This window comes from Crinia signifera, chromosome 4 (genome assembly GCF_055691185.1).
Source record: "Crinia signifera chromosome 4, ASM5569118v1, whole genome shotgun sequence".
NCBI classification, from domain to species: domain Eukaryota; kingdom Metazoa; phylum Chordata; class Amphibia; order Anura; family Myobatrachidae; genus Crinia; species Crinia signifera.
Window position 1 is genome coordinate 296,223,165 of NC_139220.1, and position 25,588 is coordinate 296,248,752.

At 43.3% G+C, this 25,588-nt stretch overlaps 1 protein-coding gene across 1 annotated transcript in view; it reads right to left on the reverse strand.

The window, feature by feature from the left end:
- Positions 1-78: 78 nt before the first annotated feature.
- The window catches only part of ZGLP1 (zinc finger GATA like protein 1), a 54,460-nt gene continuing 28,950 nt past the window's right edge, over positions 79-25,588 (reverse strand). Inside the window, exons 2-6 of the mRNA XM_083185084.1 lie at positions 14,723-15,487; positions 12,628-12,731; positions 11,350-11,443; positions 5,645-5,772; positions 79-275 (exon numbers count right to left, since the gene is read on the reverse strand). Coding sequence (XP_083041210.1) covers positions 5,661-5,772; positions 11,350-11,443; positions 12,628-12,731; positions 14,723-15,487 — 1,075 coding nt within the window. The 3' untranslated portion in view covers positions 79-275; positions 5,645-5,660. The remainder of the gene's footprint in view (positions 276-5,644; positions 5,773-11,349; positions 11,444-12,627; positions 12,732-14,722; positions 15,488-25,588) is intronic.

A 25,588-nucleotide genomic window follows, 5' to 3' on the forward strand; every position in this document is an offset into this window, starting at 1 on the left:
CTGCCGATTGTCACTCATTTACTTATAACCAATCCTAAAAATAATATTAGTAAGTTGAGACAATACCATAATTTCTGTCAGATCTTTTTTTAATGGCGATAAATTAACACAGATATAGAACAATATAAATTAACTTCAATTCATCAAATAAATTTCACATTAGGCAATATATTCTCTCTTTTATTTTTTATTTTTTTTTGGGGGGGGGGCTTTAACTGCAGGTAAACGGGAGAAGGTAGCATGCATCCTATAAGTTCTGATCATGTTTCACCATCCTAAAATAGAAAAATAAAAACATGCTGACAAACAAAGCATTACATGTGATTACTTTACAGAAACCTGCAATAGGACGCAGTCACACACATATGTAGCTTTCACATCACATAAAACATTTTGAAACGTTTTGAAAAACTGTAATTTTAAATGGTATTTTAAACGGGTCTAGTGTTCATATTGCAGCAGATTACCATTTAAAAATACCGTTTAAGTACCATTCACATCACCAGTCAAGCCGTTTAACCTCTGAACACGTTTCTACCCACAGCTTATTTCCTGGTTCAGGGAAGGGACACAAGACAAGGGACAGCCTATCACAGTGCTCTAACCTTTATTTTTTACTAAATACCATTTCAGTGCCATTCAGACAGCACAAAAAACGGCTCTGAATTGGCTTTAAAACGAGTAGGACTCTGCTTTTTAAACGTGTTGAAATACCAGTTAACTTTAAATGGTATTTCAACTATGACACTTTCACACTGCAGCCTTAAACGTTTTAAAAGGCAAAAAAACGGCAATATACCGTTTTAAAAGTGTGATGTGAAAGTAGACAGTCACATACATACACACAAATCCAGACATCTACCTGGAAACCAAAAATAATGAGAACACCAATCTTGTACATCACTGGTTTAACAGGGGCAGGTTGCGATATTTAGACAGGTTTGATTTTTGGGTCAAAAACGTCCAAGATCATACATTTACCGCAAATCCCACATGTAATAGGGTGCGGTGAGGACAAAAGAATATCGGGAGACTCAAAGGACCTGCTGTGACTTGTAGTCCAACAGCATGACCAATGTTAAAAAAATAGACACTGATACCCTGAAAAGTACAGTTTTAATATCATACCTGCATTCACACGTTTGCACATGCAAACATACATACTCACCTTGCCACATGCTCCCCTGCAGGTCAGTTCCCTTGTCCAGTAGTAGTCCAATGGGTTTAAAAAACACTGCTCCCAAATTCCCCTCAACCAATCAGAGCTTAACTCCAGGGGAGTTCTTCACCTGATTGGATATAGCCATCCATGGAGACGGCCATGTCCTCTTGCAGTGCACAGCCCTGGGCTTCAGCCCTGGATAGGAGAAGCCTAGGGGGGAAACACCCCTTTGTGGCGGGGTCCCCACTCACCCAGGGACCCTGTCCAGAGCTGAACTCACCCAGGGCTGAAGCCCGGGGCTGTCCTCTTGCAGCGGACAGCCCCAGGCTTCAGTGCTGGATGGGAGAAGCGCTGGGGGGGACCACTTTTTTGGGGGGTCCCCACTCACCCAGGGACCCTGTCCAGGGTTGACCAGCCAGGGAAGGGGTGATGTTTTGGCAGGGGAAGCTTATACAGGGGGAGCTGTTGGAGCCCGATGCTGGTTCCAGACTATGGGGGACCCCTATTCTTTTTGTCCCCCGTGTTTTTAGAACCAGGACCGGTCCAAGAGCCCAGTGCTGGTTTCTAAAATACAGGGGGAACCCCGGCCATTTTTTTCCTCCATATTTGGGAAACCAGGGCTGGCTCAAAGAGCCTGGGGCCTGTTATACTTTTTGGTATTTGCACCTAGAACTAAAAAAAAAAATCGCACTTACCATAACTATACTATATTACTATTCACCAGAATACATAAGGGATTTCTGGCTTGGTCTAAAAACTTGCACCCTATTACATGTGCAATTTTTGCCCGAAAAGATCACATGACATGTGCAATTTCTTAGCAGCTTAAAAAAATCGTACCCTATTACATTTCTCCATAGACTGCTTTAAAGAGTTAACACTTAGGAAGATAAGTCGTTCAGACAGGTCACATGACAAAGTAATATACCGTAACACCATCCAAACTGGTCAAAATAAACATAAAACCATTAAATAATATACCTACATCTGTCACGGTATAAAATCAGGGCAGCAGGGCACCTTTCCATGGTGGTCCCCCTGCATTGCCACACACAGAAATGCATGGTTATTATAAGGAAAGACAATGGGCTGGAATCAGGACTAGTATTTCCTATGGTCTGGGCCCCAATATGACCAAGGGGTGCCCCAATCAAGTAATAAACCCAAGAGCATAACCACCATAGGTGTAGCTGCTATGTGGCACAGAGCTTGGCACATAGGGACCCTTAAAAAATTTTTGCTACGGGGCCCACAAATATGTAGTTACGCCCTGACACTTTCCAAGGAACATAGTTAAAAATCTTTTCGGTTGAATTTGGACCAAGAATATCACAAAATGCAGTATACTTGCAGTGTGCTATAGTGCTTCTATCTATTTACAGGTGGAGCACCATTTATCGCTATACAGGCACTTTCTAACCTAAATACATAAATGTTATTTATCATGACGTGTCAGGTAAAACGTATCTAATTTAGGATAACTGGTAATCCAGATGTATTTAGGAAACTCCAGATTGATCCGACCACAGGGATTTCCTGAGCAGCTGCACCCAGCTGTGAGCGAAGGACGCACAGGATCACTAGATGAACTTTTCCCGACTGACATATCTCCTTATTTACTGTTTAGCCTTTCCACAAGTCACATGCCGAACCTCCATCGCTGATAATTCACTGCCAGCAAGGACAAAAGCATCATTAGGCAACCAAGCTGTATCAGAATGGAAAACAACATGCTCTGTGTAGCCAGGGAAGGTTATATCTCAAAGGCCCAAAAAACTGGCTAGGTCCTGATGATCACGCAGCTTGAACCTTTTCCTTTGATTGAATGATGCTGGTATTTTTGTTTAGCAGTATGGATCTGTCATGTGGTGGGTTGATGCTGGCACATCCCCTGAAAACCTGCAGCTTGACTATATGAGTGATGGAGAAAACTTCTCTTCCATAAACTCGCCCAAGATTGATTTACAAGACTACATCTGCTGTGAAGCCAACCGTGGCCAGCTTGTCACGTTCCAGGCCTTAGGCCTGTCTCTATGGAGGCTATTGCTGTAACTTTGGCAATGGGACCCTGTACTGTACTAGCACAGCTTGGCATTTGCTGCACACTACTAAACCCACCCCTAGACACTCATTTGAGTCTGGGGGAGGGCTTAGTAGAGCAAAGCCAATGCTGAGTCCCAGGTTCACCACGGTGGCTATGGCAAGGAGCGCCGCTGCCAATCTGGATACACTGCCAGCACACATTAAATACATGTATGTTTATGTGCGTTTAGAGGTCCCCTCCTCCCCTTGCACTAGGTAGTCAGTGCTGCAGCCGCTGTTGATCTTTACCTAGAATTGAAGAACAAATAGTGTTGAAGTTGCCAAAAGGATCAATCAAAAAGTTGAAAAAGGGAAGAATAGATGGGCCCAGAGGTCCTTATCTGCCACTGAGTTATCTGTTTCTATGACCATGTTTTTTATTGCTTCTCCTTGAAGCAGTGACACTTTGACTAGCTGCAGATGTCCCCATGCATTATGCAGGGGGAGATTTGGGCAAACAGATTATTCTCTCCATTTAGTACCATAGTTCTACACCACACTCAATTGAGTGACCTCCAGCTGGAACAGTGTTTGTGTGCTCACCACCTCTTCTCAGCCTGGATCTTTTGATTGGGATTCTTGGTGACCAGAGATCTGAACTTCGCTGATGTTTTCCAGGGGTGTGGAAGAGTGGCTTAAAAAAAATATTTTTATACTTGCTGAAAATTGTTTTATACTTGATGTTCCACAGTTCATACAGTCCGTGGTGGTTGGCTGTTAGACATCTTACAGCCTCACATCTGAATACAGGCATCTGATCCTCCAAGATGCCTCATTCCCTAAGGTCATCAGCTGAATCCTTAGAACAGCAGCCCAGTTATCACGAGGTAGTATAGACGTTAGATCATCCAGTCCATGATGCTAGAGATAAGCTGCTGTTGGCAGGTGCTTGATCCCAGGAGGTCAATCAGGTCCATCTGTGGTTGCTGCTGAGCAATCATCTCTGTTATAGCCAGCATCTATCAACTCTGACCTGGGCTGTATATTCCATCTTCTCTTCCCCCTTCCTCATTTCACCTCTCGTTCATGGACCAAGGACATATGCCACTAGCTTAAAGCTGGCCATACATCAGAAAGATCGATCTTAAGATCGATTGCGCTCATGATTGTGTACAATTTCCCTTGAAATCCCAGGCAGTCCTTGGTGGTTTTTGGACACACAATCTACACACAATCGATCATACAATCAATCATACAATCCATCTACTGCATGATTGTGTACACAAGATGTGCACACAATCTGCATACAATCCATCTTACAATCAGTCATACAATCCATCTGCTGATTGATTGTATGATTATGTACATAAGATGTGCACACAATCTGCATACAATCCATCTTACAATCAGTTGAGATTGTATGATTGGGTACAATATCTTTCTGATGTATGGCCACCTTAAGACCAGATTTTGAGATGTGCCAGTTGCTTACCACCTTATGCATTCCATGTTCTCCAGTTAAGGCTCTTCTGAGTAACTTGGCGAAGGACTATCCTCCAGCCACCAAACAGAATAATGTTCTCCTTTAGCCCTAACATAGAGACATACCTTCTCTTCACACCAAATGCTTAATCCTTTGAGTGCCAACATCTGTGAGAGATGTGTAAAATATCCACGAAATATGCTATCATCCCTCACATTTGTTATATAAATTCAGATACAAAATGTTGTGTAGAATAGATTATATTTCCTATATATGGTAAACATCACAGGTCATTAAGATGAATACAAATGTTTGCTTGGCAATTTTTACACCTATTTTGACAAATTCACTTGGCATCCAGAGGGTTAATAAGCAGAAAATCTTCAGTGCCAAAACCCACACGTGCTATATTAGTATGCTGCTAAACAAATGGCAATACCTTACACATCCATATCATCTGTGGCATAAGTGGTATAAAGAAAAGTGGTATGGGCAGGTACAGCCTCCTATTACCATACCGCCAGCAGTGTAGCGGCTGCTCATCGTTCTGACCGGCTGTAGCATCCGGGTGCCTTCCGCAATGGATATGCAAGTGTCAGGCCTGGGATTTGTACCCGCTATCTCCCCTCCTCCAGTGACATCAACACTAGCAATGCTGGGGATGAGATGTCATGTCCTCCCCAGAGAAGACTACTCCTACGACGACGAGAAGCTGGGAAGTACTATGGGCAAGAAGAGGGAGCTGCCTAGATAGCCCTTATTCACAGCTTACCTACAGCACTACTGGTAAATGAAGCCGGACTGGTAGCCAAGCTCTTGCAGCCAGGCACTGACATACTGTCGTTATGTCCTACAATGCATGGTTGACTGCCTTTGGTCCGGATCAACACCGCTGCCACCTGGGACGTCTATCAGTTTGGGCCATTCTATCTAAACTCCCCCCACCCCCCTCTTTTCAAAAACAAAAAAAGAGTCACCTGTCATTTCTTCCTCTCACACGGGAGCTCTGAACATCCCTCCACATCCACAGTATCTGGAGCATGATTTTCCATCTTTCTTGGGGATATTCCAGCAATGGCCACATCTCAATCCATACTTCTTATACCTAATATTTGTAAAAGCCATATAGAGTATTAGTAGCAGTCGTAGGTAGAGGGTATATGGGGTAATAGGGGGAGATATAGGGGGAGGGTATATGGGGTAACAGGAGGAGATATAGGGAGAGGGTATATGGGGTAATAGGGGGAGATATAGGGGGAGGGTATATGGGGTAATAGGGGGAGGGTATATGGGGTAATAGGAAGAGGTATAGGGAGAGGGTATATGGGGTAATAGGAGGAGATATAGGAGAGGGTATATGGGGTAATAGGAGGAGATATAGGAGAGGGTATATGGGGTAATAGGAGGAGATATAGGGAGAGAGTATATGGGGTAATAGGAGGAGATATAGGAGAGGGTATATGGGGTAATAGGAGGAGATATAGGGAGAGGGTATATGGGGTAATAGGAGGAGATATAGGAGAGGGTATATGGGGTAATAGGAGGAGATATAGGGAGAGAGTATATGGGGTAATAGGAGGAGATATAGGAGAGGGTATATGGGGTAATAGGAGGAGATATAGGGAGAGGGTATATGGGGTAATAGGAGGAGATATAGGGAGAGGGTATATGGGGTAGTAGGAGGAGATATAGGGAGAGGGTATATGGGGTAATAGGAGGTATATGGGGTAACAGGAGTAGATATAGGTAGAGGGTATATGGGAGTAATAGGAATAGATATAGGGAGAGGGTATATGGGGTAATAGGAGGACATACGGCATAATGTACGTGGTTATACAAAGATTATATGGATACTATGGAAAGGTTCAGTGGATATCCGTTTGTGCCAGAAATATTTCTAAAACATATGTTATATTCTTTCAACAAAAAAAACATTTTGTTTTGCATACTTCACAGTAATAATTCAGTATCTCCAAAGGAAGCAGGAACATGGTTTGCTGTCATATCTAGCAGAATTTGGTTTTTAAACTATAAGCCTCTGGTACAGTAAGTATGTCTGGAAACAATCCCCCTCTAGCTCAGAATAACATTGTTTAAATCATGACACAATCCGTATTTTCCATCCGTACACAAGCACATGTACTGGGCTATCTTGGCAGGAATGTGTGATTTGCACATTTTTTCCACTAAGTTTACCATCGTTACATACTGTTTACTGGGGAAAGCAACAGGTACAAAAAGCCCTGAGAAATTCCTGCTGCTGCCCCTGAATGTCTAAATACATAATGATGTTCAGTTGGCTTATATTTTGTGGGGTTTGAAAAAAAAAAGATGCCCCTGAATGTGTCTCTAAACATGGAAGAGACCAGTAGCATAAGTAAAAATGTTGCGCCCGCCCCCCGCCTCTTCTTACGCCCTCACCACTGCATGATCTGCCACCGCTGGCCTGCCGGGACCAGCAGATCCTCCTGTCTGCGGTCCTGATGCTTCTACTGTTACATTTCAAATATAATTTGCAAAATGGCCACCGCCTACAGAAGACCGGCAAGAGGAGGCCGTCGCCTTCTTTAGCATCCTTAATAACAGTCTGCTGTGAGGGGGCAGCCATTTTGTTAGGGGTAATTGTGCTGGGACTGCAGACAGGAATCTCTGCTGGTCCCAGCAAGCCGGCAGCAACAGAGTAACTCGGCGGCAGTGGACCCATTACCAGAAATAGCTTCTCCAGACCCCGCAGCACCCAAACTTACCCAGCACCTCCAAGCCACCACGGGGTCTGCAGAGCTATAGTTAAGCCACTGGAAGAGACTCAAGCGGGCACTGAATAATTTATTTTATTAACAAAGTCACTCTTTAAATAAAAAAAATTAAAACTTTGATTCTCCTCTTTCAAGGCCGGTGATTCTATTGGGTGCAACTAGACAGTCCACTAGGGCAATGATGTTTAGGGGACACCTAACAAACTGAATAAGTAACATAACACACATGCACATCATGACACTTTTTAATGGGTGCAGGTGGCGGTCATGGAAAGCATAATTATACGTATATAGGAACATATTGTTGCCATTATTATTATTAGATTGGGGGTTAATATTACAAGTACTTTATTATAGATGATGACTATTAATTAGTGTCCTGATAGTTTTATAATCAAATATTTTCAAATTTTGTTTCCCTTTTCCTAGCACTTTATCAACAGCGGGTTTTGATTTCAAATGTCTAGGTCGATATCAATAGATCGACATTGAAAAAAAGTCGACATTGAATAGGTTGACAAGCAAAAGACTGGCATGGGAAATGTACGCACATAAAAAGGTCAACATGAGTTTTTTCATGGTTCTTTTTGTGTCAATGTTGACACCTGTCAACGCTCAGCACACTTTACTATTCCCAATTGGAGACCATGTGGAAGCTACGGCTTCCTGGCCGTGCGGAATTTCGCCGTCCGGCAGGAGCCGGAGTGTGTGAAACCGCCCTAAGGGTAAATTAGACCTGATCACACCGCAAAGTTCAAGTAGATGTGGCTGCGTACTGCCAGCGGTTTAAAAAATTAGCAGGCTTTAATCACAGGACGGCGTCATGCATGCGCACTACTGGCCATACACATGTGCAGCCTAAGGATAATCGGCCACCGTGCTAATTCATGGCCTTGCCCCCACTGTCATGCCAACATTTTGATTGTGTTCACCTTTGGTCAATGTTGACCTAGTGCATGTTGAGCTTTTTTTAGTTTCGGAAAGCGGTTTTATGTGCTGACCAATAAGAAGGCATCATTGCAGATACTGAGGCTTCTGACTGGTCCTATCTCTCACACCCACTTATGCAGGCAAATTCAAATTCTGAACGTAAAGGATTTGCGGATGCTGTGCTGCCAGACCAGAGGAGCCTCAGGGAAACTGTACCTCAGCCTGTAGTTCCCAGGGCTCTGCTAAGCGCTTGCCAGGGGAAAGTGACCAAACAAGTGGGACGGTGGCTTTAAGCAAAGTGCAGGATGCAGGAGTACATCCTGGTGCACACGTTCTTGAGGGTACAGGCAAAGAACATTAGCTTAGGAGTTCAACATTTCATTGCAAATTCACTGAAAAAGCTGATTACTAGTACTAAGTGGGAATTCCCCTGCACGATGAGGAATGTGGGCCAGCTTCCAGCTCCATGTGGAAAGAATGAGTGGGTAGAAGGGGAGCGGCATGTCAGACATTTTCCCTACAGAGATCTTCACAAGAATACAGTATATGGAAAGGCTAGGGTGGGGCGGGACAGGATGAGCCAAGAACCTGGAATTAGAAGAAGGCTTTCATTGTATTTTGACAGAAGTTATTCCCATTTTCATGGCTTTTACAACTGCATTGTTTCACAAAACCGAGAAATTTCGGGATTTTATCTTCATGTAAAGGATTTACAGTAAATGCAGACCACTTAGGGGGGCGAGATGCACTAAACAAAAAATGCATTAAATACCCTCACCTCTGTCCGGGCAGCCTCCTACTGCACCTCTTCCAGGTTTAGGAAGGAGGCGGAGCCTGGCAGCCCTTGCAGCGGGCTGAGCAGGGAGCTGCCGGGCAGGAGAATGGGGGAGAGCTGCCGGGCATATCGCAAAGGGCAGCTCTTAATGCAAGAGCTGTCCTTTGCAATAATTATCGCATATGCAATAATTATCTTTGCGGTAGCCGGTGATGTGTGGCGGAGAGGGGCTGCGGATGTTACTGCATCCCGCCCAGAGACCGCAATCAGGAGGAAGATGTCAGATGCCTCATCTGGGCCTCCAAGGCATTGGATGTGCCCTTGTATTGGGGCATGGTTATGACAACACCTTTGGGCAGGCTGTCACCTATTGCCCTATTGAAACACCTTTTGCAGATTGCACTGCAGATAAATAAGAATTGAGAGTAACCCACTCCTGCCATTCAGGTGGTGTAACTCTACCTATATATGAAATATTTTAATTGATACCCCCAGGTGGTCATTTATAGATACCTCCCAACTGTCCCGCTTTCTGTGGGAACGTCCTGGTTTTTGGGGACATTCTCGCATCCCGCCGGGGGCCGCCATTGTCCCGCGGCGCGGGGGGACAGTTGGGAGTCCCCCAGCCTGAAGGGAATAGATGCTGTGGGCATGTGCACAACATTTATACAGCGATGCAGAGGGGTGAAAAACAGGGGCGTGGCTGCGCGATTAGGTATGATCTGTATATGTCTACTATTATGTGAATTTGATTCATTTGTTTAATTTCGGGCAGCACAGGCGGCATAATGGTTAGCATTACTGTCATACAGCACTGAGGTCACGGGTTTGACTCCCACCATGGCCCTAACTGTGTGGAGTTTGTATATTCTCCCTGTACTTGCGTGGGTTTCCTCAGGGTACTCTGGTTTCCTCCCACAATCCAAATATATACTGGTAGGCTAATTGTCTACTGACAAAATTAACCCTAGAATGTCTGTGTGTGTGTGTGTGTGTGTGTGTGTGTGTGTGTGTGTGTGTGTGTGTGTGTGTGTGTGTGTGTGTGTGTGTGTGTGTGTGTGTGTGTGTGTGTGTGTATATGTGGTTGGGAATATAGAGTGTAAGCTCCACTGGGGCAGGGACTGATGTCAATGTTCAACAATACTCTGTAAAGGGCTGCGGAATATGTGTGCGCTAAATCAGAAACTGTTAATAAATAAATAAAATAAATTTGTACTTGTTTATTTATTTTTTTATTTTGTCTGTGCTATTAATAAATTGTGATCTTTTAGTGCCATTGCTTCACATGTATTATTAAGCTCCACACGTTTCTTTTTTTCTTACATCAATGTGACTGTACAAACTGATTGTGCATCCATTTTTTTCCATTGTGATGTTCCCTCAAAAGAAACAGCTAGATATGTTTGTACATAATGGAGGCTGTGCTGCGATCACAATGCGCGTGTGAGGGTGCCGCTGCGAATCCCGCTCGCACTCAGAACTTTGTCCCAGAGCGATAAGCAGGAAGTGGACATTTGTAGGTAAATGGGAGTATAAGGGGAGGGGTTGGCAAAATGCAGGTGTGTTATTGCCTTTTTCTATGTGTGTATCTTCTGATGGCTGCGTGATCCTATGTGGGTGGAGTATGGAGTCGCTACCGTACCCACCAACATAGGCGAATCTAAGGGGTGGTCCAGGGGTGCACCGGACCACCCATTAGACCGCTGTCTGCATAAAATATAAAGAAATGACAGCTGGGCAGCGCACAGCAATCTATGCCCAGCTGTATAGTCTGACTCTGTGGGGTGGGCAATGTACAGACCACTGCCACCTGCCGGGACAGTCACCTCACCTGCCGCCGGAGCCCGGGACCAGCAGAAGATTTGTCTGCGGTCCCGGCTCCCCTGTCTCCTCCTGGCTTCTGCTTCTAATGTAAACTGACCATCACAAAATGTGGGCTTTGAGCTCTAGATTCGCCTATGCCCACCAACCCTTAACTTTGGTGTTCTCCGTAATTGCATATAGTCCCCTAATGTATACACAATTGCGATTGAGCATACAACGAGTCCGGTGGGCATCTCTCTCATTATTTCTTGACTGCAGCTTCACTTGCTAACATTAGCCGTACCATAGCCTACAAATCACAATTGCCTACAAACATGAATTAGACCCATACAGAACTAGCGCATAGTATAAGAATTTGTATTACATGCCGTGTATTCATTTGTGTACAATGCATTACCGGATTCCACAGGCGTTACACAGCGGCGTCCCGTCCTCTGCATCCCTCCACAGAGGAGTCTTCTGAGTCTTACAAGATGCACAACATTTGCTCCCTAGAGAAACATACTCAGTATTATTATGCAATGCAGCGACATCATTATTGTTCAGAGATCCGGTATGATCAGCATCCGTATACAGATGCTTATTATCAATATACAATGTAGTGCGGTCAGAACATACCTTGGGACTTCCCCCAAAGGGGCAAGTTCAGGGGGTGTGACAATGACTCACATCACCTTGGCTCTGACCCAACACCGCCCTGGTGGTTGTGATAGAATACATCTAGACCAGGGGTGGCCAAACCGGTCCACGAGATCTACCAACGGTCCATGTTTTCCAGATCACCTAGCTGGTGCACAGCTGTAGTCAATACTAATGGTCACATTTTCAAACCTGCTGCATTCATGCCTACTATAGATCCACAGGTTGCCTGGAAAACATGCACTGTTGGTAGATCTTGAGGACAGGACTCCTGATCTAGAGAATATAGACTGTCAGTAGGGTGACCCAAAAAGGCTGAAATGAGAAAAGTCAACAGTGAAAAAGGGGACTGTGTCTAAGGTTGACAGGTACAAAAGGTCGACAGGGCTTTAAAAGGTTGACATGAAAATGGTTGACCAAGTTTTTTCACAGTGTGATCATTATTAGTAGATAGCTACCGGGTAACAGGGTGTGGTATACTTTGACCATATCGTAATGTCGACATGCAGCATGCTTATATTGACCGCATTTACATTCATGATGTCGACATTGGTGAAATGTCAACAAAACGTCTCTGGTCTAGTGGTGACTTACCGGATACGGCGGCTCCACCTGTGTCTTCTAGGTCTGGCAGTGACATCCAGATGACTTCTGGTAGATTCTGTGGTGTTTCTGGCTGTTAGGATCACAAACCCTAAAACACATCCCTACCCCTAGTTCCTATCACTCCCCTGCCACAGCCAAACCCTACTGTAATGGTCTGGTCCCTGCAGAACTTCAGCAAGTCACAATATGCAGATGCCGACACATTCAGTGCAAAGATCATCATAACTGACGACATTCTGGTGTTGACAAATGCTACATCTGCATAACGTAGTATCTTTAAATAGTTTAGTGTGACCATTATACAGTGTATATATACTTACTATTATACATTGCAGTGAGATCACTTATCATCATTATACAGTGCTGTGTGCTCAGTACCAGTGCATGCACATGATCACTCTAGAATACAATGCGCCATGACATTACGTACTTGATACAGATGCAGGTGTCTGATCATCCTCTGACCCGCTGGATATTGATGTGGATTTAAAACGGAGGGTGGATTTTGAGCTCTTTCTCCGGCTTCTTCCGCGGCTGCACAGACAGCAATGAACAATAAGGAGCATTTAAAAATGTATACAATTGTGACACCACAGTGACGTCACATGTGTACTGTTGTGCAGTACAACAGAGCATACGGTTATAACATACCAATGCATATGGATATAATGCCTCAGTGCATACTGTTCTAATGCATCAGTCATAATGTACTGTACAAATGCATAGTTATAATGCATCACAATGGACCAGTGCATACTGTTATAATGCAAAAGGGTTATGAGTAAGAGAATGGTCCCACTTTCCCACCTGCAGGTCACTGTGTCCCACAGCCTGGGGACAGTTGGGAGAGCTAGTGATCACTGACGCTCTGCAGGACAGATGGTGATCACAAAAAATATGTTGTGTGAATGCGCACGGCGTCTATTAGTGCAGGGAGGGGAGCTGAGGGGTGACCAGCTGCTCTGGGAGCAATGGGCACACCCCCAAAATGACAAAAAGGGGTCGGTGCCAGACCAAAGACACTCCCACCCCTCCCGTGGCTCTGCCCCCTTTACAGTCCACTCACACCTCTGGAGCGTCCGGTCCTGATTCAAGGAAGCGTGGTATAAGTAAATACTTCTAGTGCATGGTAATGTAGCAGATAAATACCCGCAATACACTGCAGGGAATGCACTATAGTGGTGTGGAGTATAATGTGACATACAGTAGATATAATGTAAAATACAAGTGCAAAGTCTAAAACCTGATCCCTAGAGGTGGAGATGTGTGGTCCACCAGAGGTCTCCCCTCTACCCCTAAAGGACCCCATACACTATGCGAGTTCTTCTATGGGAGAAGTTGCATCCAATTCCCCTGGTGCCGCCAAGGACCCTTCCGGGTGGCAGGATTGCATACAATATATTGCATGCGGCCCTTCATTGTGTGATGTACAGTATTGCATGCAATTCCCGCTTCCTGCCGCAGGGAGGGGGTCCGACACGGAGATTATATGTGCAGCATATATGGCAGGGTTGCCAACCCTCCCGGAATGGCCGGGTTCTCCCGGAGAGGAGATTGTAAAAGTCGGCAACCCTGATATATGGTCTCCAGGTCCAATCCGATATGCGGTCCCATGCACATTGGATCAGACCAGGAGGTCATAAGTACGTCATACACATGGTATTAGGGCCGATTTCAACAATTTCTCGGCCCAATTTACTGGATTTGGGTGACATGGGGCCCAGATCACATAGTGTATGGGCCTTAAGGTATGACGTCTTGTCCTGCAAAACTGTGAGCTTTGGAGGAAAAACAGGCCACCACTCTTCCATGGTTCATGTATAAATAAATACAGCGCTGAAACTAGGATTTTGGTCACAGGGCTAAGCCAGTAACTTTGGTTCCGCTCCGTATCCCCCCCTCTCCCTCCATGCACGTATGGGTATCACATCCAGCACCCGTGGCATATGAACCCCTAGCCCCCAATACATGTAGCCTGATATAATTACAGGGGTTCCCCCTGGTAATCTACCTGTTTCTGGGCACCCACCGCCGTGTTACTGCATGGGGGGGGAGATATCAGCGCACATAGCGTATGCTTATACCACTTCCCCCCCATAACGACACTTAATACATCCCAGCCCCACTATGTATTGTAGTGTGACTACCACTATTGTGGGGTGGGGGGCCCAGATGTATGCTCCCTAGATTTCCTTTTCCTTCTAGGCTGTATATAATCATATAATGTCAAGGAAGTGTTGTTGTAGGGGTCCGGGGTGAGGTTTGGGGTCAAGAGTAAAGGCCCTTACAGGCTAGGCCTACTTGTCCTTAGGACCCGATTTCCCTTGAGCTCCCCCGGCAGCTCCCGGATTAGATCAGATGTCATACTCATGGGACTTGGGTCGATTTCACCCGTATTTCCCAATCCGGCACATTCGGTTGAAATTGGTCCCAAATTGCATACTGTATGGGGCCCTTAAGGGTGATTTCTGTTGCCAGCCCTGTCTGAGGCAAAACTGTAACCAGTTTAATATAGAAGCTTTTACCTGTAACACGAGGTCACCATGAGCTGGCAGTCATCACATTTCTCCTCAAAACAAAGATGCATCTGAAACGCAATACCATGGAACGAGGGGTCTAGCCTTTCCACACTTTTAGTGGGTGTCTTCTGTTTCCGGGGGGTCCTTCTAACACAAGCCTCATGTTCTATAGATCCAAATGTGGACTGTTGTCCTGCTTTGTCTCTGCTCTGGGTTGATATTTCTCGTGGGCTGTCAGTGTAATCTTCAGACAGAGGACAACCATTTTTAACAGGATTTCTCCACTGTGAGTCCAATAATTGCTTCTTATCTTGTTCACTACTAGCAGAAGCCAAGTGACCATCGTCCATAACAGACACATTATCTTTCCCCATCTTGGGCAGCCTGCTACAATCATGCCTCCTCTCGGACTCTGCTTCTCCGATGCCATCATTCTTTCCACCTAATTTATTTAAGTGGGTGCATTTCATATTAATAAGGTTCAGGAGCTCCATGGCATTACTTGTAAAAGTGGAAGAACTATGACCGGCTCTATGGCAGTTCCTCGCACAGGTTGCTTTGCTGCATTCCCCATACAGGGGGAAATGAGTAAATTGGTCATTGTCCAAGGCGTTCTCTCTCTTTGGAAGCTTTCTCACGCTTTCCTCCAGTAGGTATATAATACTGGGGTCAGGAATCTGCACCACACATGTCATTCTGTGCCCAGGAAGTTGCAACTTTTTGGTACTGTCCCCTGTTAGACACCACTTATCAACTTTCGCCACAGCTGACCTTCAAGACAAAACATAAAGCCAAATGTATACTGCTTTGTAAAACCCATGCATAATAAGCATATTCTTTCATTCTTTCCATTCTTTCAATGGACTGCTTCATGGAACCAGTATCCCATTGAAGTGAACGTGCAGGCTCTCATTTACTTCAATGGTATAGCGTTGAAGTGAATGGGAGGCTGGCACACTCCCGGCTTTAAACCAACACCCTTACTGCGATTAAAAGGACACATCTGTAATAAGCACCTGAGTTATTTTGATAAAAACCCTTTGTGCTGAAGCATGGGTATCACTGTTGGCAATGCTATATATATATATATACAGTATATATATATATATATATATATATATATATATATATATATATAAGGATGGGGGTTGTGACCCTGTCTGCGCTGTGGGGTTAGCAGCACCTCTAAATACCTCGCTGTTAATAGAGGTATAGGGAAAACACAGAGAGAGAAAGAAAGTGTAGAGGTGCGCTGATGGCAGTTTCACCAAAACTGTATATATGCACACATATAAAGCAGTAAAAAAAAATTATTTCATACAATAAAAAGTATATAAAATATGTATTTCATACAGATATTCGCATCATAAATTTGATGTGAGATACCACTTCCAAGAGACCCTATGCGTTTCGTCCCATAGAGACTTCCTCAGGGGTAACAAGGTATCAAAACATGTATTCTATCACGAATGGTAGGACTACCAGAGTTGGATCAAACACTCTAGAAACGGGTGTAGGCTGGCAGGATATCAAAAATTCAGGATGGTTATATAAACTATCCGACTGATGTCTTCACCAGATTTAAATTCAAGGAGAGTACTGTGTGTCTCATCAGTCGTTTTCTGACCTATTCAGTTTCATGCGCTACATTGGAAGTGTAACCCGTTGTTTTTGTTATTTGTGATTAATATTCTATTTATTCTATTTATTATAAACTACTCATGTAATGATTCCCAGACACCAAATAACTATAATCTGCCAGCGTGTGTGGTCATTAAAGGAGAGCTTTATTGGGGATACAAGTTATCCTATCATTCACCTAAATCTAAATTGGCCACTGATGTGAGAGAACAAATTGCACAGAGATAAGATCTCACATGAATGGACATGGGGCCAGTCAGTACAGCAAAAATAATTGTGTGTCTGGAACAAACCATGGGCCCCACTATAGTGAAATCCCAACTTGTGAATTAATGTGCACAGATAGCGAAGACTTTGCAGCCGAGTGAAAATGTCCAAATCCATTCATTAGACGACCACTCATTGCAAGGGAGTAGCCAGGGACTTACTCGGGATCTGTGATGAAATCAGCATAACCGAGGCCGGAGCTGACATCACAAACCCTCCCCTAACAGGCTTGGGCACGCCTGCATTTTTCTTGGCACTCCCATGAAACGGCCGGTGACCACCCCCAGACGCTAGCACTGGCAATAACCTGTTACTGTATAGGGCAGTATTCGGCCATAGATAAATATGCAGAGTAAAGAAGAGTGGGGTCAACACTGATCTGCGCGATGGAAGCTGCCTATATTTCTGATTCAAGTTGGAAAAGGACACACCCAGGCCTTTTATAGAAAATGTGCAAAGAAGAAAGCTTACTTGAATCGGTGAAATGTGGGCGCTACTAGATATGAGTGAAGGAGGGATATTTTATGTAAATGGAGACTTATACTCCCCTATTTATGTCCTCCTGTTATCTTCCTTTCCACTGTCTCCTCCCGCGTTTGCATATATAAAGAGACAAAAGAAAAGAGAAAGAGGGCAATGTCCCTCGTGTAATCCTGTTTCAAACGAATTTGTCAGACATAAAATAGTTTTCCAAAGGACATTGGGTGTTAATATATATAAATATATATATGTATGGGTATTGGGGGTTTTTTCCCCCTTTTCCAATGCACTCACAATGTATCAAATTTCAATAGGCATATCACAAATCATATACGGTCATATGTTGGCTTCAGCCAAAGACTTTATGTTGGGGGTAGATCCCCCTACTCAACGTACTCACTCGACGTCTGATGTAAACTCGTATATCATATGGGTCTTTAAACCTCAGGATCCTCGGTTGTGGGTCCTGTGTTGTACCTCCCCAAAGATATGAGAAGAAAAACCAAAAAGTAACACCGCGAGATACTATATATAATCAAACAAAAAGTATCTCTTTATTTCTAAAAAAGGGGTGTCTTAAAAACATACAATGCTATGTAAACATACATCCACTGGAGTCACTGGTACTATCATAAACCGGTTAAACCTGAGAACTTGAGATGTAAAAGCAGTGGGCAGGGTAAGTGGGGCCCCGTTTACCTGACCACTGGTGTCTTGCAGGTGTTCCCGTCTGATAGACCATAGACATCCAAAGGGTGAAAAGGTGTGAGAGAGAATCGTCCACCGACGCGTTTCGATCCAACAGGATCTTTTTCAAAGGTGCATCCTCTCTCTGTAGTCATCCTGTATATATAGTGGGTTTCCTAATGTTTAATTGGGGGCGGTACCCTTCCGATTCCCGCCGTTTCCTCTGCGCTGTATACTTTAGACAAGTCCTATTTCCTATAGCCAATGTTGTGGGTAAATACATATTGCCGTGATGAGGCTAGATTACCAACTTCCTGGTTCGATATAGAGTCACATCCTGTCCGCGTCTAGAGAAAAACCCGGCGTCACTTCCTGTGGTGCATCTTCTATACTAGCGCGGACCTGGCTGGCAGCTCGCCGTACGTATCCGGATGGCATCGGGACGTCACATCCACTTCATGGGGAACGTCCTGTCGTCATCTCTGAAGCCTTCCCACCCGACGTGCTGCGTCCTGGTCATTAGTACTCCTCTTTGTCTGATGGTGACGACTTCCGATATTCGCGTCTTGATGCGTTCCAAAGGAATATCCTGTTTGCGTTCCATCAACGTACAGATGGGGCAAGCCTTATGCTTGCTGGCGAATCGCCAGCAGCATGCCGCTGGCGATCCGCCAGCAACACGGTGCGCCATCTGACTGAGACGCGCGTGCGTCCCCCACGCACGTGCGTCTCAGTATCCGGGCGGCCGGCGGGCGAGGCGGACACAATACTGTCCGCCTCCCGCTCGAGGGGGGCTGGGGGGACCCGAGGCGGCTGTGGGGGGGTGCGGGCGCCCGGTGTGGGCACCGGGCGCCCGTCGGAAGGGGACGGCAGCACCGTCGGAAGGGGACGCGCGCGCACCTCGTGCGCGCGCGTCCCCTTCCGACACACAGATGGCGCCGGAGCAGGGAATGGCGAATGGCGTCGCCATCGCCATCCCCTGGAAAGATGAGCCCGGCGCCATCTGTAAATGTCTTTCCTTCTGGATAAATTGTGATCCTTCTGGTCTGATAGAAGTTCGATGACCTAAAAATGGAGCTATGTTTTAGCAGCATCAGACACATTACATCCTTTGTTCGGAGGAGTAAATCCCAAACTAATATGGTTATATTAGGAGAAATCATTAAAGTGCTGAAAAAGAGGGGAATTGATAAAGTGCATATTGCATAGCAGCTATACAGGGTGATACCTATATATAATTTAAAAGATGATAATTTTTGTGAAGGAAAAATACAATAGTACATAGGGATAGGGGATTAAAAATACTAGAACACAAGACTGGAAAGAAATTTCTATAGATGTTTTCTTGAGTAAAAAGAAAAACTCAAAAAATTGTAAAAAAGACATAAAAATGATGTAACAAAGGGGGGGATTTATAAAAACCACTTCAGTTCGAAGTCCTGATTCAATCCCGAAGGCACTAAGGTTTTGTAATTATAAATGCACTTCATCTCTGTCTGGGCTAAAAGTCTGTTGAGATTTTTATTCCTTTCTGTGGTTTTTACAAGTTTGATCCCCCAGAAGCCCTTTATGTGGTCTGTAGAGCACTGGTGTTCCTTTTTAAAATGTGCAGACAGTGAGTGTACTTCAAAACCCTTTCTGATATTTCTCAGATGTTCTCCTATTCTGGTTTTGAGGGGTCTTGATGTTCTTCCGATGTACACTTTGTCACATGTACATTTCACTGCATAGACCACGTTTGGGGTATTGCATGTGATAAACTCAGTTATTTTCACCTTATGTCCATTTATTTCAATTTCATTGAATTTAGATTGACTTGGACTTTTTATGTTGCGACACCCCAAACAAAGACCGCATCTGTAAAAACCGATAGAGCGGTTATAGCTTTGGCGGTTGATATCCGTAGGGCATAAACTGCGAACTAATTTATTCTTTATGTTCTTGGATTTGCGGTAAACATGTACTGGCTTGTTGGGCAAGTGTTTACCCAGCACTGGGTCTTGTTTTAAGATAGGCCAGTTTTTCTTGAAAGCTCTTTCTATTGCCTGGTGCTGGGAGTTGAATTGTGTGATGAAGGCCCACTTCATTTTCTCATTTTCTTTTTTCTTTTTTTGTGGTTTCAGAAGAGTTTCTCTTTCTACATTTCTGGCCTCCATAAGGCTCTGTTCTATATTGCTGTCCTCATATCCACACAATTTAAAGGCCTCCATCATTTTTTTAGACTGGTCTTCAAAAGTTTCTTTATCCGTACAATTCCTCCTTATTCGCTTAAACTGGCCTCCCGGAATTCCGTTGAGCCAGTTTCTATGATGGCAACTGTCTGCCTGGATATATGCCACGGAATCCGTCGGCTTTTGGTATGTCTTTGTACAAATGTTACCGTCTTTGATAAAAATGGTTAAATCCAAAAAATTAATAGTACTTTTGTCAATATTAAAAAGCAGTTTAATATTAAAAGGATTGTTGTTTAAAAATTCACAAAAAAGATTCAAATCTTCTTCGTCTCCGTTCCAAATAAAAAGAATGTCATCTATATACCTGTACCAGGACACCAGGCTTGCCCCATATGGGTTATTGTTCCAAATATAGTGATCTTCCCAATAACCCATAAATATATTTGCATAACTGGGGGCAAACCTGGTGCCCATCGCCGTTCCTTTTTGCTGCAAATAAAAATCACCCTTAAAAATGAAATAATTATGTTCCAAGATAAAAGGTATGCCATCCAAAATAAAATCCTGTAGTGGTGGATTCATAGTGGACCTCCTAAGGCGCTCTTTTACCGCTGATATACCATCAAGATGTTCAATGATGGTATACAGGGAACTAACGTCTGCACTTACCAGGAAATAGTTCTCTTCCCACTTAATGTCCTTTAGTTTATTAATGGTTTCGGTAGTGTCTTTTAAATGAGACTTATTAGTTAATACAAGCGGTTGCAGGTGGTAATCTATGTACTCGGAGAGATTAGCCGTTAGAGAATCTACTCCGGACACTATTGGTCGTCCCGGAGGATTTATAGGATCTTTGTGCACTTTCGGAAGTACATAAAGTGCTGGTATCTGGGGATTCTCAATAAGTAGGAACTTAATTTCCTTAGAATTTAAAACGCCTTTTCCTTCATGTTTTTTGATCATATTCTCAAAGGATTTAGTATATTCCGTCGTTGGGTCTTTCTTAAGTTTTTTATATGTTGTGGCATCCCCTAATTGACGTAAAACTTCCGCTATGTACTTCGTCGTGTCCATCACGACTACCCCCCCCCCCCCTTTATCTGCTGGTTTTATAGTTATAGTTTCATTCTTTTTCAATTCTTCCAATGCCAGAGACTCTTTATGGGAGAGGTTAAATTTTATCTTGGATTTTCTTGTGTCCTTTAGTTCTTCCAGGACTTGTGCGGTGAAGACATCCAAAAAACTACCTTTGACATGCGCCGGGAAGAAGGTTGATCTTGGCCTGAACTTATCTACGATAGGGAGTACTTCTTCTTCTTCTTCCACGGTAGTTCTTTCTTCTTCCTTCATAAGAACAAGTAGGGTTCTGGAGTCTGCACTCAGTAGTATATATTTTACCCTATATTGTCGGGTATTCACCGCTATACAAATTACTTTGTCATGTAGCGGGGGTGCTATCCTGACCAACTGTAAGTCAGTAGTCAAAAATATTGAAGAGAGGAGAAAGACAGTTTTTTGTGTGGACGCACTCCTGGTTTAACAAAAATATTATTACTCAAATAATTTTCTTTTTATATTTTTATATATAAAATTGTGGGAACCCCTATCGTCTTTATTGTTATGAGCTGTGACATGGGGTAAACCACAAAGAATGTGCGAAAATTGAAGAGGTTAAAATATCCCAACAAACATATATACACAGTGATAAGAAAAGAAAATTGGTGTTGGACAGAATTTTAAAACGTGTAGGCAGGTTTCATAGGATGTTTTTGTTGTGTTAACAATCGGGTGGTATTCCCGTATATGGGCAATTTGTATACTTCCACTGCAGGGGAATGTGACAGTTAAGTTCAGGGATTAGTCTTGGTAGTGAATAAAATCACTTATTTTACCGACCCATCTATCCAACCGACGCACCTCTGGATTTTTTGAAAGGAGAATGCAGTTCGATATATTTATTTTCAAGATATTACTTTTCAGCTTTTTATTAGCTGTGCTGGTAAGTGTATTGGCCTTGAATTCGGCTCTATATTACACTCGAGTAAGTGTTTTGGCCTTGAGGTTGGCTCTATTTTACACTTTGTAATTTATACACAGTGTTCTTGGTCCCATATGTTTATATTGCTTGGTTCTGTTATTTCTAACAGTATATACTACCCCAGTAGTACTGTTAATTTCTGTCACATATACTTATTTAGTCTGTGGAGCGATATTTTTACGTTTGAACAGGCTTTGAAATCTGGCCGTATGGCGGGCTCTATGTCATGTAAGTATTATATGCCGTGTTCAAATTTCTTGTTGTTATTGCCTATTTAGCTGTTATATATCAGCGTTTTGGCAAATAGCGGTGTGTATATCAGATGTGTGGTCTGGCCGTGAATCTGGCTTTATATCACACTGCTATTAAATAACCGAATTTATATCCTCCTCAGTTTTGTAAGCTATGCCTTTTAAGCTGTATTATATTCAGCGTATGGCAGTTGGTATAGTTCGTGACTCAAGCCTTACTTTTAGGCTCTATTTCACAGTACAGTATTGTGTAGTATTACACTGTATTTATCTCCGTTTTCTATTAGATACAGTATTTATATGGGACTTGATACTGTGTATCAATTCTGACTGCATATATTGCACGCTTCCCAGAGTGTGTGTATAGGTTTTTTAATAGTTCAGTGAATACTTTGTTATCTCCTGCTTTGGCTTTTTGCCCAGGTTTTTAGTACAACAGTATTAGATACACTTTATTACATTCCTCCTGATCGCTGCTGCCACCTGCTGGTGTGTTATTATATTTTATATATCTCTTGGTAGATTTACTCGGTTTGCAGTGCCGAATTATGGGGCAACTGTGTTACAATTTTAAATGACATGTATGGTTTATTGATGTTGGTCGCAGGCACTTTATTCAATTGTGCCTGCTGCACCTATTTGCGCTACACCTCTTAGGTGGACTTTTAGGTGCGCACTATAGGTGGATTGTTCGTACCATACAAGTGTCTAGTTGAAGTTATTATCTACCTGGATGGATAGGCTGCGTGAGCTGTATTAGTTCACTCTTGCCAGCGGTGGATCTGCGCGATCAGAGTTATGGGTAAACAAACAGTGGAAAGCAATATAAAAAATAGGTAGTACTAAATACAATTTACATCCTATTACACCTGCCTAGCCGACCTATACGCATTAAAGAACGCTCTAATGAGACAAAGCAAAACCGTGTGGAATCGGACCACATTTGATAATTACTTGAAACACAATCTGGTCCCCCGAGGCCTAAGACCTAGAGTCTTTCCGGCATTTGATTTAGCAAATGAAGATCTGAAGGTAGAGTGGGAGAAAACGTTATTAGAATGTTCCAAAGATCTGATCAAAATTCTGGTAAAGCATGACGAAGTTATTTTAAATCAGCTTTCACAGGAAATAATGGTACTGGGAGAAAAGCTTAAAAACTTCGAAACATTAGACCAATTTCAAAAACAATATGACAAATATAAAAAAGAAATTGAGGCTTATGAATCAGAAATTATTGAACGTAAGAAAAGGAAGTTCCATAGAGACAAAATGGACTTCCAGAACAACAAAGTATTTAAATGGAACATGAGATCTAACAGACCTGTAAACCCCAATAGAAGTGGAAACACTTCAAATTACACCACGTCGGAACCTGACTCATCTGATAACGAAACAGGGGACAATAGACTTGCACGACCCCATTTTTTAGGACTTGGCAGAAGGGGTCGAGACATTGGAGAAAGAGTAGGAGAGGCCAGGGGAGGAAGAAGAAGAAAGAGGGAAAATACCGATTGGCAGGAGGATCCCAGGAACAGGAGACGTTTCAGGGAATGAGATACCCCGAAACCACAAATGGCACAACAGATTGTGCACCTCTTAAAATCATTAATCTCACTGATCGAGAACTAACACCTAACCAGGAATCTATTCTTAAAAGAGGTCTTTCCTTCTCACCCTCCACACAGGCCGACAGGTTTGACTTGGAAAAAGATTTAAACCTATTCACTAGGAAAATTCTTTTAAAAAAATTCTTTTGTCAAACCAAAACTCCACCAACGAACCCCACCAATCAGGAAACTTTAGGAGAAGAGGACCAACTTGCATTGGAAATCCTGTTAGATCTAGAATCTGAAAACCAAAATGATGAGTCCAACCCACTGACCATAGATCAACATCAGAAAGTACCAGAACCCTTTGACAAGTCAAAAGTAAAGAAAAAATCTACCTTTACACCAGACACAAAAATTTGTCCTCAAATACAGGTATACCAGACTTTAGTCTCACAAGATCTTGACAAATTGCTAGGTAAACCGAGGCACAAACCTGAGAACATCACAGCAGGGGAAAAACAAGCTCTTAAAGAAATGGCATCCTGGCATGACACAATTACAAAACCATCAGACAAGGGGGGAAACGTGGTATTATGGCCACGCACCCTGTACACTCATGAATTACAACGTCAATTAAAAGACTCTGAGTGCTACAAAAAACTTATCTTCAGCCCGTGTATAGAGTTTTCTCGCCAATATAATACTCTGATCAAATCAGCCCATGAGAGGAAAATCATCTCAAATAATGACTATAAATTTTTACAAATCAAAAATCCAAGGACACCGACTTTGTACCTCCTCCCCAAAGTCCACAAAAATGCCAAAGTACCACCAGGCAGGCCAATTCTATCTGGCAAAGGAAGCTTAACTGAGAATTTAAGCATATATGTGGACCAATTCTTGAGACATCACGTCTTATCTTTACCATCGTACTTACGAGACACGATGGACGTGCTAAACAAACTTGACAACTTGACAGTCAACAAGAATATATGGCTGGTATCCCTGGACGTCGAAAGCCTTTATACCAGCATCAAGCATGATAAAGGCATTGAAGCAGTACAGTATTTTCTAAATATGGATGCAAATCATGATTTCAATCAATTTTTGATAGAATCCATTAGATTTATACTTACTAAAAATTATTTCACGTGCCAGGGTTCCCACTATCTCCAGGTACGGGGGACTGCGATGGGGACAGCATGTGCCCCAACGTATGCGAACCTGTACCTGGGATGGTGGGAAAGGGAGGTGGTGTTCAATGATTTTAATACGGAATTTACAGAGAAAATTCCACTGTATCTCCGTTTTATTGATGATATTCTGCTATTGTGGGAAGGAGAAAAAGGCGAGTTAGAGGAATTCATTGGAATTCTAAATCAAAATGATCTAAACCTCAAACTCACACACGAAATAAGCCAGAACCAAATTCATTTTCTTGACCTGCTAATCAGCATTGACAACACTGGAAATCTGTGTACAGACCTATATAGAAAAGAAACTGCCACAAATAGTCTACTGCATGCCTCAAGTGGCCACCTGCCTAGTACAATCAAGGCCATCCCCAAAGGGGAAATGATAAGGACCAAAAGGAATTGCTCAAACCCTCAAACCCTGCAGAAAAGGGAACAAGAATTAGCAGACAGGCTAATAGAGAGAGGATATAGCAAAAATCTTATTAAAAAATCTCGAAAGGAAGTACAAAACATCACACGGGACTCCCTGCTCCTCCCCAAAAAGCGGAATCCAAACCAGACGGAACCTATTAGGTTCATAGGCACATA